This window comes from Gasterosteus aculeatus, chromosome 11, assembly GCF_964276395.1.
Source record: "Gasterosteus aculeatus chromosome 11, fGasAcu3.hap1.1, whole genome shotgun sequence".
Taxonomy (NCBI): Eukaryota; Metazoa; Chordata; class Actinopteri; order Perciformes; family Gasterosteidae; genus Gasterosteus; species Gasterosteus aculeatus.
This window is the reverse complement of record NC_135699.1, coordinates 17,548,775-17,567,300: the sequence shown is the minus strand read 5'-3', so window position 1 is coordinate 17,567,300 and position 18,526 is coordinate 17,548,775. Positions and strand designations below refer to the sequence as shown.

Below are 18,526 nucleotides of genomic sequence, written 5' to 3'. Positions count from 1 at the left end.
CGACACGCGGTTCATTCATTCATGCAGGCCGTGCCGTGCCGTGCCGTGCACCAGCAGAGATTATGACCCAGAGGGGCTTGCAGATAATCCCGCCTCTGATTCCCTCGTCCGCTGCAACGAAGGGTCTGACACACGGGGGGAAGGAGAGGGCTGCTGTAATCCGTCCAGATTACAGTTAGGACTAAATGATGTGGGGTCATAGGTCACGGAGGGAACGTCTTTCTCGTGTGCCTCGGTTGCTAACGTGTTCTGCTGGTGTGTTAGCATTTTTTCGAGTGGCTCTTTTAGCCGCGCTCCGCCGCCTCTATTTAGCCAGATGGCTTCATCCGTCAATCCCCACTCACAATCAAGATTAAGATTACACCGCGCACACACACACACACACACACACATGCACTTAAATACGTCACACACACATTAATTAATGTCCATTTGCAAGCAGATGATATAACACAGCCTGTCACAATCGCAGAGTTACTACTGGAGCTTAAGTTATTAAAGCGAAGGCCATCGATCGCAGGAATTGAAGGTCGGAGGAGGAGCGGCGCGGATTAAAGTATTTTTACCACAAAGCCACGTAGCCGCGGCGCTCATGTGAAACGGAGAGGTGAAAGACAGAAGCGCCGGGAGGGCGGGGGGGGGGGGGGGGAGGGGGGAGGAAGGGGGGAGACAGATTGACGAGGACAGGGAGGGAGAACGCCCTGCTGCTTCAGTGCTCCTCAGTCCGCCGCAGCCGCGCGACCTTCCCACCTTCCCTTCCGCCTCCGGCGCTTGTTCTTCGAGGCCTCGCGGGCCCCCCCAGCATGAAGCAGGCACCATGGGCTTTCTGGAAAACTACCAGGAGATCGACCCGGTCACCCTGAACCTCTGCATCCTCATCGCCAGCTACGTGATCCTGCTCCTGGTCTTCCTCATATCGTGTATCATGTACGACTGCCGGGGCAAAGATCCCACCAAGGAGTACGCCCCGGACCCGGTGCCGACCCAGTCCCCCGTCAGGCTGGTGGTGATGCAGACCTCCCCGGCCATGAAGGGGCGGTGGGACGCGGCCAACATGATCACAACCTACCACGAGCCGGCGGAGTCGGACTTCAGGGAGAAGAAGAGCACGATGGTCTGAGGGAGCTCGTCGGGACTCACCTTTGTACATAAAATACTTTCTTTTTTTTCTTTTCTTTTCTGTGCTTACGCTCGTCTCCACCATCTCCCCGGGATTCTACCTGCGCGGGATCAGACTTTCACGGTAAGAGGGCCGCGCTCAGCGGGAGCAGCCAGGAGGTCTTGGAGGCTTGAGGGGAGAGAATCACGGCGAGTGTGGTAGACAAAGAACTTAATGAGTCTTAACGTTCTGTGCCGCTTAGCCCATTTTAAATGAGGCGTTTGAGGATAAACAACAACAGAGGGATTCCTGGAGGACGCGGGCCAAAGGGTCAGGGGCCACGGAGACAAATCACACCCCCAAGAATAGAGAAACACCACAGATAGACTCAAAATGGCTACAAAGACATAGAACGGCTACAAAGAGACTCATTATGTGAGACCCGCCAAAAGAAAACGAGCACAAACAGACTGAGAATCAACACACAGACACGCGAACAACTGAAACAATTACAGAGACACAAGCTGAGGCACGGATGAACGCGGATGAACACGGATGAACACGGATGAACACGTGAACGACACGAATCAAAGTATGTTGACGATGTTGCTGCCGTATTCTCTCGTGCAAAACGCGGCCCTCGTTGCGTCTGACTCCCGCTCGCCGAAACACCGCGGGCGCAACATGGCCGCCGCGGCTCTTGATTGGCCGCCACTCGGGATTATTGTTTAACATCTGAAGCTTTAGTCTGGACGGATGTCGGCGCGTTGCGTAACTCGCGGGATTACTCGCCGCTCGCGCTGCGTCCGACTCGTCAGCTCCAGGGCAGATGTGGAGAAATGAACGATTACGGTTCGGTTTGAAGATCTCTTTTCACCTTGAGGGGCTTAAGTACGACAGAAATGATTTATATTTATTATTTTTAACTTTGAATTGTCCAGTGTAAACATATTTAATATATATATTCATAATACTTTACTAATCAATACTTCAATGTTTCACCAAACCTGCTTTATGAAGTCAAAAACAACCCAAATAGTTCAGATGGTTGTTTATGAGCATCTTTAAGACTTTATTTAAAATGTTCCTTCATTCTTGTCTCACTTTGATGAGTAAAGATCACGTTTAGTTAAAGAGACATTATGTCGGATCCATAAATCGCAGAAAGCTGAATGATGTATTTCATATTAGTCGATGTTGTATCATCAAATTGATGTAGTTGCTGGTTAGCTGGCTAGCTTAGCATCCATGCACACTCAAACTCTAAAGTAGGAAGTGAAATCGTTTATGACTTCATGATATTTAAAAATGACCCGTTTCTGATAAACACAGTTCCTTCAACGTGCTTCACAAGGAGAAACACCACACGGGAGACCGGAGGCCATGAAACAACATAGATGCAATATTTAAGTGTTCATCTTACTTTATTTGTGACGGTAGATTTCTTTTAAATTCAAACTTAGCAAATGCCTCCTTTGCATATTTAAACACAGCATCGCAGAGAAATAATGCTCTGAAGAAGTTTCATGTCAATATATATTCGATATGTATTAGTTTTTTATACTATTCACATGTAGCTTCTTCAAAATTGTACAAAATGTGAAAATCTCCACTTCTTTATGCTTTGATTTCTCTTTATTCTGAAGGGTTTGTTCACATGTCAATCATCACCTGACTTATACGACATTTCAGTTCTAAAAGACTTTTTATTCTTATTATTAATGAAAATGTCAAAAAATAATAATAGAAAGAGACTTTTATCCGATGGACATATTTGATAACTTTATTTGCACATTTAAACAGACATGTTCAGAACAGCTGAGCCACTTTTTAACCATCACTTCCACTACATAACAAATCAAATTTAGAGATAGTTGAAGTCAATCCCGTTTTCTCCCATAAATGTGTTTATTCTACTCGTCCACGCGGGTTTTGTGCTGTTTTTAAGCCTCTTTTGGATAATTGTGCATCAGAGGCAGGAAGCTGGACCTGCGTCCATGTGGCCCGATTACTGGTCTGTGATTACGGCCTCAGGAATAGATCCCGCAGCTCCCAGAAGCCTCAAAGTAATCCCGCCGCTTCGCAGAAACCGCCATGAAATATAAAGAAAGATGGGAAAGGTGTTTTCTATTTTACAAACACTGACCAGTCAAATCAAAACTTATTCTAGTAAAGAGTGAAGAATATCAGATGAGCTCAACACTTCCTCGTTCTTATTGAACTAAAACAGTAACACATGAACCACGAAGCTCTTAAACCTGTGTAACCAAAGTATTGATACCACGTTAATAACATAATATACAGTAAATGATCCCTTTATACATAAAGTTAAGGTTGCACTACTACACTCCTAGTTTTAATATTATTCATTGGCCCAAAACAGGAAACAAAAGTCAGACCAAACAGAGCCAAAGATCATTTTTTATTTTTCTATAGACATCACGATAACATCATGAAATCGTGTTTCTGTCGACAAAAAAAAATCAAAACACATTAAAATATTTTCTTCTCTGGAATTAATTGATTTCAAAAAATAATTATTGTTTAACATATTGTTACATAGTTGCTGAAAGCTAAATACTTTTGCTCTGCATTCTGAATGGACATATTTTGTTGTCAATAGTTTAACTCATATCTTTAATGCACTATTTCAATTATGTTTTTTTGTAGCAGCTTCTGTGGAAGCCGTGTGTGTTTTTTTCGGGCACTAATGCCTCAGAGCCCTTTGACCTTCAGTCCCCGGGACGTCCCATAGATCTCTTCTGTATGAATTTCCTCACAGGAAGTGAACGTCAGGCGACGCATTCGAGCATGAAAGCGTAAACGGATTATGAAGCAGTTTAACGCCGCGCCACGAAAAGCCTCTTTCACATGAGCTCAGTCACCATGTGGTCACTCAGTAAAGACGTCCCACCCGTTGTGTCCTCTGTATGCAATGATGAATACGATATACGAGTAGCTTAAGGCGCCGGCATGCTTCTCCAACTGCGTCTTTTCGCGCAGTCGTGTCGATGGACTCGTTTTTAATTCATGGTTCTAAAAGTCTTGCATGTGTTGCGAAGCAATTCACCGCCAGAACACCAGGTGGAGTAACGTGTTTGGTCGAAGGCGACCTACAGAGTGACGTCTTTGTGTGTGGAAGTCCTTTGTGGAAGCAGAGACTTTATTGCCCCGTGCATCACCACTGCGGCTTTTTATCGCCGCTCTTTCGCGTCTTTTCCTCCACAACTTTGTTCCCCTGAACAAACCGGCGTTTGCAGAGATCTCCCTCCACGAATCGGAGGCCATCCGCGCGTCCTCATAGTCCTCCAATGGCGGCTTGTAGAAGTGGTGGTATTTCTTCCGACAAAATCTCTTCAATCTGATTCGTTCGCTCTTCAAAGGTCTTTGTTTTGATATGAAAACGGGAATGTGAGACTCAGAAAGGATGCAGTTAGCAGACCAATGGGCTGCAGGAGGCTGCGTCGCTTTTGACTCTAGTCTAGAAACTGGGACGATGCACGCAAGAAGGGGAGAAAAGACACGCAAGGGACACGCAAGGGGCTCTTGCGTGTGCGTGTGCCTGCGTTTCTCTGAAAACGCACAACGATAAACTCGGCTTTAGTAACTGAAACCAGGTCAGCTGGGCACAGTGAGGATGTCTGACCTCTGACCCCAGACTTATCAGCCTGATGAGACATGATTAAGCTCAGAAATGATTCCTTTTATATGAGCTTAAAATAATCCTTTGAAAAATAAAAAGATGAATCTCATTCCGCCCGCACGTCGTTAGCATTCAACATGTGAATCATTAATTAAAGAAGATTAAAATGAGACACCTTCTTAGGACTGTGTGGACCTGCAGTTTGATTGACAGGTCCTTAATCCCCCCTTTTAGCTGATTGGCACCTATGAGGGCAGAGACGTGACTCCTTCATTGCTCTGATGGGTTCATGGAGTTTTGGCAGCTTTCCTTAAACATGCATTGATGACCAATTGAATCGCTTTATTATTGGAATGTTACCTTAACACATGTCCATGTGTCAAAGCTTTTTCTTTTGCTCAACGAGTCAGGAGAGGGAAGCCGCACATTAAATGCCACACTGAGTTAACGTGGGCAATGCTGCATTCGAGGAAAACCCGAAATTCCATAACTTTCAACCTCTAAAGCAGGAAGTAGGAAGAAGCTGTGTCTGACGTCACACAAGTAGTGAACAATGTGATTTGTTAACCATTATAAAATAATAAACACAATCATTTCGTAAAACATGTTCAATATGGAAATGAATGTCTGATAAATTAACTGTACAGCTGAGAGTCTAATTGTGTGTAAACACCACAAAGGCCACAAAGGCCCAGATAACTTTCATTTCATAGGCCTCACCTTTCTTTTTAGGGTTTTCTGATATATAAGAGATCTATTTTTGTAAGATACTAGTTGTAATTCAAGAGAAAGTGGTTATCTGTACCCGATGAAAGAAAAAAACGTTTGTCAGAGAAAACATGCGCAGGGTTCATCGGGTTTGCTCTTATGTAATAGTTGCATCAAACACTTGCAGTGCTCTTACGTAACTGAGCGGTTTCACAGTCGCTGTGTGATCTGTGCACTTTTCTGTCAAATAAATAGTAAATAGAACGCCTGTGTTTTATGCTGTATGAAGTGCAGAATATCATGATACCAAAAACACAGTCAATCAGTTGTTTCAAAAGATTAACTAAATTGATATTATTTTATCAATTAGCATTGATTTATTAGCATTGATATTAAATCTCCTCCCAGTACTTCTTCCAGTCATCCATCATTATCACCACAGCAAAAAGGCAACACTGTGATATTAACCAATCAAGCTCAGAATAATTTATGTTGATGTGAATATTGTTTCTACACGTTTGGCTGAACTAATCTTTCTGTTAAAATCAAATCAAACTGTATAAAACCACATTGGGCAAGGGACACAAAAATACATTATCAGTCATTATTAACTGCAAACTTTGGGGTCAACTTTATTTTTTAGCAATCTCTATTATTCTAATCATCCACTAATCCCTCCCCGATGAGAAATCATACGAGCAGCTGCACACGACACCGCCTCCCTAACAACCGGCATCTCCCCGCTCATTGGCTCACTCCACTGTCAATCCAAATCACACTCACATCGCAACGCCTACCTAGCACCTGATTGGTCTGCTTCCCAGGCGCATCTCCCCGCTCATTGGCTCACTCTGCCGTCAATCCAAATCACTCTCCACATCACACCGCCTACTTAGCATCTGATTGGCCTGCTTCCCCGGCGCATCTCCCCGCTCATTGGCTCACGCCACCGTCACCCGTTGAGCGCAAAGGCACCAAAAGCACGCCCATATTTTCAGCTGAGCGACTCACCGGGGGTGGAGTTGCCCGTCATTGGCCGGTGCTAGCGGGGGTCTTTTTGTTCGGTCTGCGCCGGGCAGCTGCTGGTGCTCATGGATATTTCCAGCTTGAAGAAGAGACAGTGAGCCAGTATTTGTAACAGAATGGTATTAAGAAAACGACTAAAATGGGGCCTTCGTAGTCGGAGAAGTTGACGCTTCCCGTGCCTTGTAGCTGTAGTGAAAGTTAGCCCATGATTAGCATATCGTTAGCTCGCTCGCTAATGCTAGGCGGTCTGCCTCCTTTTGCCAGGTTCATTGTTTTATTCTTTGGTTGAGCAGAGCTTTCATTCGCTGATGTCAGACCAAGTAAAGTATTAGATTTATACTTAGATCTTTTCACGTCTTTTGCGTCCTGTGGGGGATAAAGCACTGAAATGAAGAGAATAAACAGCTTTCAAAGGTTTGTAAAATGCTAATATGTCACTGTCATAAATTAACGTTATGTTTCTCTGGGGGTGGGGCCTCTGGTGTGACGTCACACTGTCGTTTTGGTTTCACTTGTGATCGGTTGACTTATTCTTCATGTACAATAACTCCGTTTTGTTTTGATGGTGATTGTGGTTTCATTTTGCCATCAGAAACCGTCGATACGTTTTAACTGGACTGAAATCCTGAGACACTTTTTGAACTCGTTTGAGTGTCAACAAGAAGCAGTAATAATATCACTGTACATTTAGTGTCTGTGGACTAACGTTATTTAAACCAGACACTCATAATTCATCTTTGACTAAATCATATAACTACAAATGTTGCTTTCAGCTCTGAATGGAATGTTAACCAGTAAAAGAAGCACAATAATCTGCTCTCTGAAATGGGAAATGATATTAAATACAGTTTGTTAAAGCAGGAGGAGTAACCTAATGCATAGACGAATATGTTATTTATGTGATGTTATGAATTCTGTTACATTGTTCAAGTTATAGCATCTTATGGTTAACGTCACACAATAAACTGAGGTCTCTAAAAAACGATATTTACAAAAATCGTAGCGTGTAATATGATGTAACTGGTTTCTAAGTAAAGATTAGAGTCCATTATTTATTCTCTACTTCTTATCTCCCACCTGGAGTGCTCTCGTGTTTATTTCTGTGATTGACATCTACCTATCGCACCGTAAAACCTTGAGCCCCGTTGCTTAATTTCCTTTATTGTATTTCGAACTGCAATAAAGATAACCCCCTTTAAATCAATGCTTTCTCTGTGGAAGTGGTACAGGGTCCATTCGCCGATCCATAATCCTCCATTTCTGTGTGTTTCAGGTTCATGAACAGACGGGCCTCGGCCAACGGCCGCTACCAGCCCACCTGCTACGAGCACGCCGCCAACTGCTACACCCATGCGGTGGGTGGCCTCCGTTAATATCACGTTAATGTTTCAATCAACCTGGCCTCCTAACGGGATGTTTCAACGGTTTGGTTCCATCTCTGCAGTTCCTCATCGCGCCGGCCTTCGTGGGCATGGCGCTGCTGCACCGCCTGTCGGACAACGGCTGGGAGAAGATGACGGCCTTAGTGTACGGCCTGGGCCTGTGCGCCCTCTTCCTGGTCTCCACCGTGTTCCACATCATCACCTGGAAGAGGAGCCACATGAGGTGTGAACATCTCACTGCGTTCAGGGTCATAGCAACGTTCACCTGGTGGTTTATGGTCACTTCCTGCCATGCAGAGGTTTGTTAAAGTAAACCGATGGGCCGGTTTGTTTGTTTCAGGTCCGTGGAGCAGTGTTTCCACATGTGCGACAGGGTGGTCATCTATTTCTTCATCGCCGCCTCGTACACACCCTGGTGAGCGTCCCCCAGAGGACACTTTGAGGACACTTTGCGCCCTGAGTCCTACATGAGAGCCTGATCTGGATGTGCGTGTTTCTGCTCAGGTTGAACCTGCGTGAGCTCGGCCCCCTCGCGGCTCACATGCGCTGGTTTGTGTGGCTCATGGCTGCTGCTGGAACCATCTACGTCTTCAACTATCATGAAAAGTGAGTTCTGGTCTCAGTCTCCGTGACCACTAGTTGAGACATGTAGGCAGCATCTAATGAAGCATGCATTGTTCACACTCTGAGGGACCTTAACCAAGGAATAACTAATGCCAACGTTTGATACACGTAGGAGAAATCTACAGATGCAGATAGACTAAGTCATAAAATACAAACCTGAGTGTGTGTCGATGGATCAACAAGCTAATAAACCAAATCTCAACAATAACCAGTGAAACACTAAACAAATTGTGTCACTTAAATTGTTTCCTATAATGACTCTTATCTACAGCAGGTTGTAAATCGGCTTATTTGATGAAATTGCACTTTCTTATATCTTGTTCTTCTGAGTTTGTTTCCTTATGGTTGAAACGCACTCATTGTAAGTCGCTTTGGATAAACGCGTCAGCTAAATGACAAGTGATGTAACGTCCCGCCTTAGATTGCGTATCTGTGGGAAAGAGTTTGCATGTTAATGTATAATCCACAGAATATTCTCACACAAAGGGTCAGATTACACATTTAAACATCATGAGCAGATTAGTTTGTTCCTAATTGACGTACAGTATCTTCATCGGGACGGAAGCTGATAAGTCCGTGACTCAGTGAACGCGTCGTCTCCGTTTGTCTCCCCAGGTATAAACTTGTTGAGCTGGCGTTCTACTTGATGATGGGATTCTTCCCCGCGTCAGTCGTGACATCAATGGTAACGTCATTCTTCATGATTTACAGTCCCGTTGTATTTGATTCACAGCAAAGGGAGGACCAGTTAAATGGAATCTCTTTGGCCTGCTGCCCTCTAGTGGTGTCAGCTCGTATTAAAGCGATGCTTTAGAAAGATGCGCCTTGAACTGAGGAAAGTCTTCTCAAGCTCACGGCGACTCACGGCGTCTCGTTGGCCCCCTGCAGAGCAACACGGAGGGCCTCCAGGAGCTGGCGTGCGGCGGGCTCATCTACTGCCTCGGCGTGTTCTTCTTCAAGAGCGACGGCGTCATCCCCTTCGCCCACGCCATCTGGCACGTGTTCGTGGCGCTGGCCGCGGCCGTGCACTACTACGCCATCTGGAAGTACCTCTACAAGGCCCCCGGCGCGGAGGCGCCCCAGCAGACGTGATCACGGGGGGGGGGGGTCCGATGCCTCCAGCGTCTGCGTGCAGCTGAGCCGAGTCCCGAAGATAATGACCGTAGATTGTTTACTGTTTTCTTACGGGGCGGAGAATCTTCTAGGATCGCCATGACTAAACAAAAAGCTGTACAACTTCAGGCAGAAACCCAACTGGACAGCGGGGGGGGGGGGGGGGGCTTTTTACAATGAACTCATTGAGTATTTCAGGAGTCTTTTGTATCGTTTGTCACATTCCACGTTCGGGTGATTTATTGTTCTCATCATTCTCTTTGTTGTAAACTTGGATTTTCTTCCACTTGAACGCTGCGGATACGAGGTGCTAAGAATCGGCTCTTACAAAGTAGCGGGGGGGGGCTCTTAATTCCGACTTTGCGTTTGAGGAAAAACAAAACAGTTTCATTTTCAAAAGAAACCAAAGGTTTCTAATCTATTTCTTTAGAGACAATTTGTCACAACAGCTCAGTTTAGTCATTTACCTTTTTTACAGTCTGATCCACGTGACCTTCTTGACCCGCGGTTTGTTATCTGTCCTCTGATCAGCCACAGCTTCTCCTGTCAGTATTCAGCGCCCCCTGCTGGTGGGGCGGGGGAAGTGACCAAATCAGCGATTCAGGGCCAAAATGAGCCAAACGATGAACGCAAACCAGTTTCAGGGAACACGTTGTTCTCAGCGTGAGAAGCGGCGCGTCTCATTCCCACGAGGACCAACCGCTTCCTGTCTGCATCCCCACGCCGCTCCATCTCTCGTGTAGATTTGCTCGGGTGGGGGCACATGGCACATTTCTTAAGTTAATAACCACTGTGTTTTGTAAACGTTTGTACTTCCTGTCGTCCGACCCGTTGATTACGTGATCCCGGCCTCCGCAGGGTGAGAAGAACAAAAACAAAACAGAACTGCTGCTTTTTTTGTGTCTTTTCCATTGATTGTTAATGGTGCTGCTGCATATTCACATGAATGTCCCCCCCCCCATTCTATTGTGACCATAATAAATGATGCCGAGCCTCCAGACGTCCTCGTTCACACCTTCTCTCAGGGTTTTAAAACATGTTCAGTTTATTTAATTATTACACAATTAAAAGTAAATCTAGATGAGTTGGTTAATACTTACAAAGCCAGACTAGTGCTGTGAAATTACTAATTTGTTTTATTGAAATGATCTATGGTCAACAAAATTAATTTTGGTACAGATTTACTTCTACATTGTGATATTTTAGTTTGCAAAAAATAATAATTCACTTCACAAATAGAATTAAAGCGAACGTGAAATACTCTTAACCCAGAAATATTAAGAACCGACACGGAGGAAAAGGATTTATTTATTGGATTTATTGGACACCACAAAAGACCGAGCAGGACGCGCGTGCACACGCACGCCACGCTCCTGTTTCCATGACAACCGCCACCTTTCACGAGCCGCCTGCACACACAAACAGTGCGCTGGTGTTGCCATGAAGACGATGGTTACCGGTCGGAAACCAGCAGCGTTGGTAATGAATAATAATACGTGTTAGATGTTTTGGGGCGAGAAGCCCCCTTCGGGCCGGTCGGGTCTCTGTGAGGGCTTCACGTTACCGGGACACGGTGTGTTCAAGGCACGGGAATAGACTCCGGTCAGGTAGTGAGAAGCGGGTACGTATCTAGATATCTGTGTGTGTAATCTTAATCCATGTCTCTAAAAAGCCTGTTCCACGCAACGCTTTGGATGGACAACGTTCCACCAGTACGGACTGGGATCTGACCAGTTGTATTGGGATGATGTTGGCTTTCTTTTAGAGAGTACTTTGTGTTTTTATTAAACTCTAAATGGAACCAAACACAAATATCAAGTCCAGGACTGAACCTACTGAGACTGAAATAACTTCAGCTCATTTGAATTTCATTTACTATCAGTTTACGCATGAAATACTTTAAATACAAATGTAAAAGTTATTTTTTATTTTTGTGTTTTAATTAAGAGATGATATGTGTGTATATATATATATATATATATATATATATATATATATATATATTAGGGCTGTCAACAAACGTGGCCGAGATTAATGCAACAAAATATTTTAACGTAGTTAAACGTTCGTTTGTTTCCAGAAGCTGCAGACAGACAGCAAGAGAGAAACAGACACACAGCGGAGAACTGTGCAGTGTTTAAAATAACAATACACATTTTCTTCTTACAGTGCATACATACACATATATATATATATATATATATATATATATATATATATATATATATATATAGAAAACTACATGAATTCAAATCAAATCCTCTGGTTTTAGAATATTCATGATAAATGTTGCTGTCAGTTTCTTTGTTCATGTGCATTTTGTGTCTTTTTAAGAGAATTATTTTCTCATTATACGAGTGTGAATAATATCTCAAAATGTCAAACTATTTCTTTGGATGATTTAATATCGGCGGCTGTGGACTTACAAACAATCAGAAATGTCAACAGCAGCCCTCAAAAACATACAAATCCGTCACAGTCTTTGACTGATTGTCAATTGGAGGTGTGGGGGGGGATCTACTGCAAGTCTCCTTTTAATAAAAAAATAAAAGCAGCTTCCCATCATGCATCACTCAGGTTCAGGGACACGATACGCAGAGTAACCAGCTATGGATTTCCCTTCCTTCATAGTAACTTTAATCCGTCAAATCAGATCAGAGAGAAGCATCGAACGAGCTGCGCGGTTAGAAAACTAAAATAATATTTACCTGTGTGAATAACTGCTGTGTGTGTGTGGGGGGGGGGGGGGGTCAGAACACTAAACTATGATGAATTCCTACAAAGTGCCTGACTGTACATTCTTTTAGCATCTGCATCGCCAGAGGCAAACTGTGTGTGTGTATATAATATATATATATTATATGTATATATGATGAGGAGGTTTGGGGGCTGCTTAATGTCCTGTTTAAAACTACCGCGTCTTAGCGAATATAGAAAATACCACTATGTCTTTTTGAGTTATATATATATATATTTGTATTCTTTAATAATATTCTGGATCTGCTGTGCCTTTAAAATACATAGTTTAGTAATGTGTAGGAAAAATACTGTACAAAAGGAACAAGGTTTGGACTAAGTTTCATATAAACATTTCTCTAGTAACCAATATATGATCTGTTTGTACGGGACACCTTCCAGCTCCTGTTACATTCATCCAGCATCTTCAGAGGGAAACGGGCACAACGAGGGACGAGATCTCTGAACGGACTCCTACCAAATAAAAACACTATTAATCATGCTGAAGTTTAGCAGAAGCAAGAAGAATTATCAACAACTTTGAAAAAAAACAAAGCAATTTGCTAATTTTATCCTGTGAAAGAAGGAAGAAGCTTGAATCTGAAAGCAGGGGGGGCTAAACAACAAGTAGCATCAATGCTAACATTTCTATTAACAGAATATATATATATATTTATAAAACAACAATCTTCCATCTGAGAAATATGAGGCGGAGGACATTTATGAGCGTGTGGAGACAACGAGCCGGATCACATTGTATCAATCGCTTCAAATGGGGGGGGGACTTTTTTTTTTTTTTTTAAGTGCCATCTTTAAAAAACAGAGTGAAGCTCGAGTGGAGACGACTGAGACACAACATCAAGAAAACCAGTTTGATAAAAAGATTCAGTGCCGATGCGGGGGGGGGGGGGGGGGGGGGCACACGCACAAAAGCAAACATTGTTTGGATTATAAAAAGGTTTGCAGGTTCTACGCTGGTTCTTATAACACCAAAGAAGAAGAAAAGAAAGGGGGGGGGGAGCAGTTTACAGTCCTGATCTCACGTATAAAATTGGTATGAAAGTGAAAAGACAACATGGCATCAATTCTCAAAAAGTGGAAGGTAGCGAGGGGGGGGGGGGGGGGGGGGGGGCTCATAACTCCTATAGAATATGCATGTATTAATACACATGTATGTGTTTAGACGAGTACAGAAAAAACAAAACAAACTGACAAAGTGAGGTTCGTGATGGGGGGGGGGGGGGGCTGGAGGTTCAGTTCCACCAAAAAGAGACACCTTGTCCTTCAAACGGGAGGGAGGGCTGAGGGAGAACAGGGGGGTGGTTGGGTTGTTTCCTTTGGGGTGGGGGGCCCCTTACAGGGGCCCGTGCCGGGCCTCGTACTTTGCCACAATGTTCTTGCAGCGGCCGAGCTCCTTCCTGACCTCGGCCACCTCCATGCGCAGGGCGCCGTTCTCCTTCTCCAGGAAGCTGGCCCGGATGGCGATCTGGTTCTCCTTCAGGCGCCGGGCGTCCCGGGAACGCTTCGCTGCCACGTTGTTCTTCCTGCGCCGCGCCCAGTACCTGTCGTCCTGGAAACGATACGGAAAACGTTTTTACAAAAAACGAAATACTGTTACAATTGTAGCATATTTTCATTGGCTCGCTAACAGCAGACGCTGTCACTTTAAATCATACGTTTTAAGTCCTACGTCCTCTTTCATACGGGCCAAATGACTCCGTGGGGGGCTTCTTCCCCCCCAGGCTCTTATTGGCCTAATTACATCATAGCAGGCGTCTGTATCCCCCCCTAAAGACTCACCTTCAGGTCCTCGGGGATGAACACCTTGCGGGCTTTCTTGATCATGGGCTGCGGCTTCAGCTCCTCAGCGGAGAACTTGCGTTTGCGGGGGTCGAACATCTCCTGGCCGGGCACGCTGGACAGCGCCAGGTCCTGGGGGTCGGGCTCGTAGGCCAGCGGCACCCGGATGGACTCGGGGTCGATGGGGCTGGGGGTGTCGCGGGCCGAGGGCAGCGCTGCAGAATCACACATTACAGCTGCTATCACACAGATTCAGATGAACACGTTGAGCTTTATTTAAATACGTATTTGGTTTTAATTAGAAAACGTCGCTGCGTGTCTCCACTTCTTTCATTCTGCTCACCGGAACGTTAATAATTCGATAAATTCCAATCTCTAATCTACTGAATGCAGCCTGAACGCATCATAATGGACCCGGATGGCCAGCAGGGGGCGGCGGCGCTCAGGCCGCTCTGCGAGTTCTTTACAGCAGCACTAAATGCCCTGTGATGAAACAAATGTGTGACCCGGCGGGCTTCGCTTGAGCCGCCGGCGTGACGCCGCCGGCACATCGCGACCTACATCTGGGACCTTTGGGACCGAGCCCACGGCGGCCGCTCGATGGCGCCGACCTTCAGCCGAAGGTCGAACTGCAGGCCGCAGGGGATTTGAGAGAAAAACAATAATACAGAAATAAAAAAAATAGGGCTGTTGGGTTCAAACGTCTAAACGTAGGAAAAGCAATTCATACTTTAAAGCAAACAAACAAACAAACGCAGGTCCTTATTTTCATCATCAAGTTAATGGTATTTTTCCACTTGGAATCTAATTTATAAAATCGTTACAAAACCACCGAAGTGAGAATCTGATCTGGGTTCATTCGTTGATCGTTTGATCAATAAAACGTGAGAAAAGCTTCCAGAGAGAAACAGAAGGAAGCTGCAGAACTTTGATATTAATAAAACACATCCGAGCAGCGTGACCTCCGCTCGCCGTAAACCGAGCGCAGCCACACGGCGAGCTGCTTACCGGCTAAAAGTAGAGCGAGGCTCTAATCACCTCCTCTAATCACCTCCGCCCCCCCATCGGCTAATTAGTCAAAACACACACACACACACACACACAGGAGTGGCGTTTTCGTGTATGTGGTTAAGACTCCGGTTGGTGATAAGCCGCGGAGATGCTGACCTCTGACCTGGGTGCGACACGGCTTCCTCGGGGGGGGGGGCAGCGCCTTTAGAATAAAAGCGTTCGGCCTTCAGCCCCCGATGGGCCGTAAACCGGTTTAACAACAACAAGTGTGCAGCGTGTTATCGAGATAATGCATCATCCGTGTATCAAAGTCTGCCGTGTTCGAGCCACTGACCTCCATTAAAAACACATCACTGTTGAACACACACGCACACACACGCGCACACACACTAGAGCATCAAATGCGGATTAATCCGCCGCTAAAAATAGTTCCCGTATTTGGGGAAAAGCGGCGGCCGGTTTGAGGGAACTACGGAGCCTTGAAAGAAGGAGAAGAAACTAAATACACGCCGGTGACTGTTTTTGCGTCCGGGGCTTTTATCGGAGTAACGCGACGCACTTTGACCCCTCCCACATCTCACGGCCCCTGGGCGACCCTCAGGCCGCTCAGGGTCGTCACGACAACGGCACCAGGCACCGAGGGATTGTACACAGAGGGATTGGGGTGGTTATTGTTGTTGTTGTTGTTGTCGTCGTCGTGGGCGGCGGCTGGGGGCCGGCTAGACGATGACGAGCTGGAACATTATTTGGCGCCCGCGTGACAAAAAGCACACCAGAGCCCATGTGATGTCTGCAGGGTACAGCCTGTGCTTTGGCTCCGAGGAGGGGGGAGGAAGACCGGGCGGGAAGTGGAGAGTGTCGGCGGGGGAGGGGGGAGCAGGAGGGGAGGGGGGCGGGTGAGGAGGTTTATGCCGTGACAAGCTCTCGTCTGCAGCTCAGCGCCGTGCACCCGCATGTGTCCGTCACATGGCCCGGCACGCTGCAGGAAACCCCGTCACGTGAGAGGCAAATGTGAACGAGCACACACACACACACACACACACACACACACACACACACACACACACACACACACACACACACACACACACTCTGTAGAGACTTTAAGAAGTGAAATAATGATTTGAAAACTAAACATTGCAGCTTTCATGATCTTTGTAAACTTCTTGTTGTTTGGTTAAAATATTTTGGTGGATTTCAGAAGATTCAGATCGTCTCCTTTTTTTAATGTGATGTTTTATAGTCGAAACAATTAAACATTTGATTAAAAAAGTCATCTTTGGTCAACATGCATCATTTGTCTACGATAAACGCTTTGCTTGCCAACATCTGGCACAGCTGTTGTAACGAGTTGTCGGCTCAGGTTTTTAAAAATTGAAGCAGGTCAACGTCACTCCTTCACTCGTCAATCAACACACGACTAATCGGCTCCATTTGATCAGCAACGCACTGAATCACACGTCTGTTGCTGCCATCGAAGCCTGCAGGTACACAGGCGTACTTCACCCCCAGGTGAGGCGGGACTCCTGCCGTTGGGGCCAATCACAGCTTGCGTTGAGTCTGAGCTGCATTCTTGGACTTGTGCCCCGTTTCGGGCGGCGCTGCCGGACTCCAAAGTCCAGTTCAGGACCGTAAAAAAAAAAAACACACACACCGAGCCCAGAGAGCCGCGGTCACATGACCCAACGAGACGCGCAATGTGAGGCGATGCCTTCAGGGACACAGACTGCGAGGACCTGTTCCCTCCCTCACCGGAGGGGGTGTGACCAGGTTTGCCTACCTGGGGCGGGGGGGCTGCGGAGGCAGGTCCGCGGCGCCATGCCGGCGTGCACCGAGGTGGTGGCTCGGCTGCTGAGGTCCACCACGGCGGGCGGCGGCGGCGGCGGGGTGGCGGGCGGCGTGGCGGCCCCCCGCGGGGCCTGCTCGCCCTGGGCCGCGTTGGCGGGGATGCCGTTCTCCGAGAGGAACTCCTCCAGGTCCATGTACTCCAGCTGGAAGTTGTCCCCGTCGTAGGGCAGCGTCTTGTCCCACAGCGTCGGGCCGAGGAAGGCCGACTGCGGGTGGCTGGCCGTGCTGCTCTCATCCTCCAGCTTCTTCTCCTTCTCCTGGTCCTTCACAAATCCTGAGACGGGTTGCACGGGATAAAGGATGTCAATGCATTGGAATATAAACCAAGGGGGACAAATATTTGTCTCTTGTTCGTCTACTTAATAACCCCGAACTACCAATATAACTAATTGGGTAAACAGCTTCTTTCTCTTAATGACAATAATTGAAATGTCTATTAAGGGCTCTATAAATAAAATGTATTTTTTATTGAATACACTCAACCGGTGGGCGAGGGCTTCACAACAGAAGCGCGCCCTCTAGCGGCGCCTCGCGGCTGAAGGAGGTTTAAACGAAGCACCTGCGGGGCTAAAAAAAAAAAAAAAAAAGCGCAGTCGCGATAACAACACGCGCAGGCGGCTCTTTTGCGCGATATTTAGAGAACACGTCTCGTCAGCCCGAACGGAGGTGAAGAAACAATCATCACTACTTTTGACATATCCCCGATGCTCGGCTAACAAGGACAGCTTGTTTGTTTTTTTCCCCCCCGAGGGAAGCTGGTAAAAAGGCGCGAGGACTCGTGCGTGGATTCAGCCGCTGCGGTTGAACCGTCGTGCGGCGGCCGGACAGCGGATAGAATCGTACCTCCGTCGTGGTGGAAGGGCAGCTTCAGCGGGTTCTCCAGCAGGGACTTCAGCACGCCGTGAGACGGCGGCGCGAAGGTCGGGTTCATCGCGAGAGGTCTGGCCATTTTCTCCATGATGTCTCGACGAGAAAAAGCGCAGTGGGAGAAAACGGGGAATTAATTTCCTCTGCCAACGTCGAGGGAAACAAAACAGGAAGAAAAACAAAAACAAAAACCCCCGCTATCCCTTCGCTATCTTGGGGTTCTCGCCCCCCCCTCCCCAACCCCCTCCCACTCGGGAGGTTCTCGCAGACGGCGGTGAAGAAAACGAACGCCGGGAGGCTCGGGCGGGCGGAGACGGGGGTCTCTCACGGCGGCAGGACGGCGAGCGGCTGGCTGCCTGCAGACCGAGCTGGCTGGCAAATAGCTGCGAGGGAGGGAGAAGGGTGGGGGCGGGGGCGGGCGGAGGGGGCGGGGGCGCCTCTCCAGCCATGTGCGGAGACTGGCGCGGTGACGTCAGAGCGGAGGGGCGGGATTAGACGCTTCTCGCGGCGCGTTCACATCACGCGGGAAATTACAGGTACTTCGTTCCCATTGGAGGTTTTAAAATATTTATTATGTTTTTTTTTTTTTTTTTTTGTAGAATTTATTTTTCATGGTGCCCGTAAATGTTTTAATTAAGAATTGCTGCGTTGGTAAATATCTTTTGTCTA

At 46.6% G+C, this 18,526-nt stretch overlaps 2 protein-coding genes across 3 annotated transcripts; one reads left to right on the top strand and one right to left on the bottom strand.

The window, feature by feature from the left end:
• Positions 1–671: 671 nt before the first annotated feature.
• On the top strand, positions 672–10,595 carry mmd (monocyte to macrophage differentiation-associated). Of its 2 annotated transcripts, none has more exons than XM_078084179.1 (7): positions 672–1,243; positions 7,750–7,831; positions 7,921–8,081; positions 8,199–8,273; positions 8,363–8,464; positions 9,098–9,167; positions 9,371–10,595. In XM_078084179.1, exons 2-7 carry the CDS (start codon positions 7,754–7,756, stop codon positions 9,572–9,574), a joined length of 690 nt encoding a protein of 229 aa, XP_077940305.1. In that variant the 5' UTR covers positions 672–1,243; positions 7,750–7,753; the 3' UTR covers positions 9,575–10,595. The 2 variants fall into 2 exon arrangements, with proteins under 2 accessions (XP_077940305.1, XP_040046428.2); XM_040190494.2 differs by lacking the exon at positions 672–1,243 and adding an exon at positions 6,207–6,890.
• Positions 10,596–11,982: 1,387 nt separating this feature from the next.
• On the bottom strand, positions 11,983–18,264 carry hlfa (HLF transcription factor, PAR bZIP family member a). The gene is made up of 4 exons (XM_040190493.2): positions 17,834–18,264; positions 16,923–17,264; positions 14,132–14,346; positions 11,983–13,901 (listed from the first exon to the last, which is right to left on the bottom strand). The coding sequence occupies exons 1-4, from the start codon at positions 17,946–17,948 to the stop codon at positions 13,686–13,688; spliced, it is 888 nt and encodes a 295-aa protein (XP_040046427.2). The 5' UTR covers positions 17,949–18,264; the 3' UTR covers positions 11,983–13,685.
• Between the last annotated feature and the right edge of the window lie 262 nt (positions 18,265–18,526).

Coding starts and splice junctions, on each gene's coding strand:
- mmd (XM_040190494.2), top strand. CDS start 6,865: ATGAAGAGAATAAACAGCTTTCAAAG. Junction 8,274..8,362: donor GCCGCCTCGTACACACCCTG/GTGAGCGTCCCC, acceptor GTTTCTGCTCAG/GTTGAACCTGCGTGAGCTCG. Junction 9,168..9,370: donor CGTCAGTCGTGACATCAATG/GTAACGTCATTC, acceptor GGCCCCCTGCAG/AGCAACACGGAGGGCCTCCA.
- hlfa (XM_040190493.2), bottom strand. CDS start 17,948: ATGGAGAAAATGGCCAGACCTCTCGCGATGAACCCGACCTTCGCGCCG. Junction 14,347..16,922: donor CCGCAGCCCCCCCGCCCCAG/GTAGGCAAACCT, acceptor GTGATTCTGCAG/CGCTGCCCTCGGCCCGCGAC. Junction 13,902..14,131: donor TCATCCCCGAGGACCTGAAG/GTGAGTCTTTAG, acceptor TATCGTTTCCAG/GACGACAGGTACTGGGCGCG.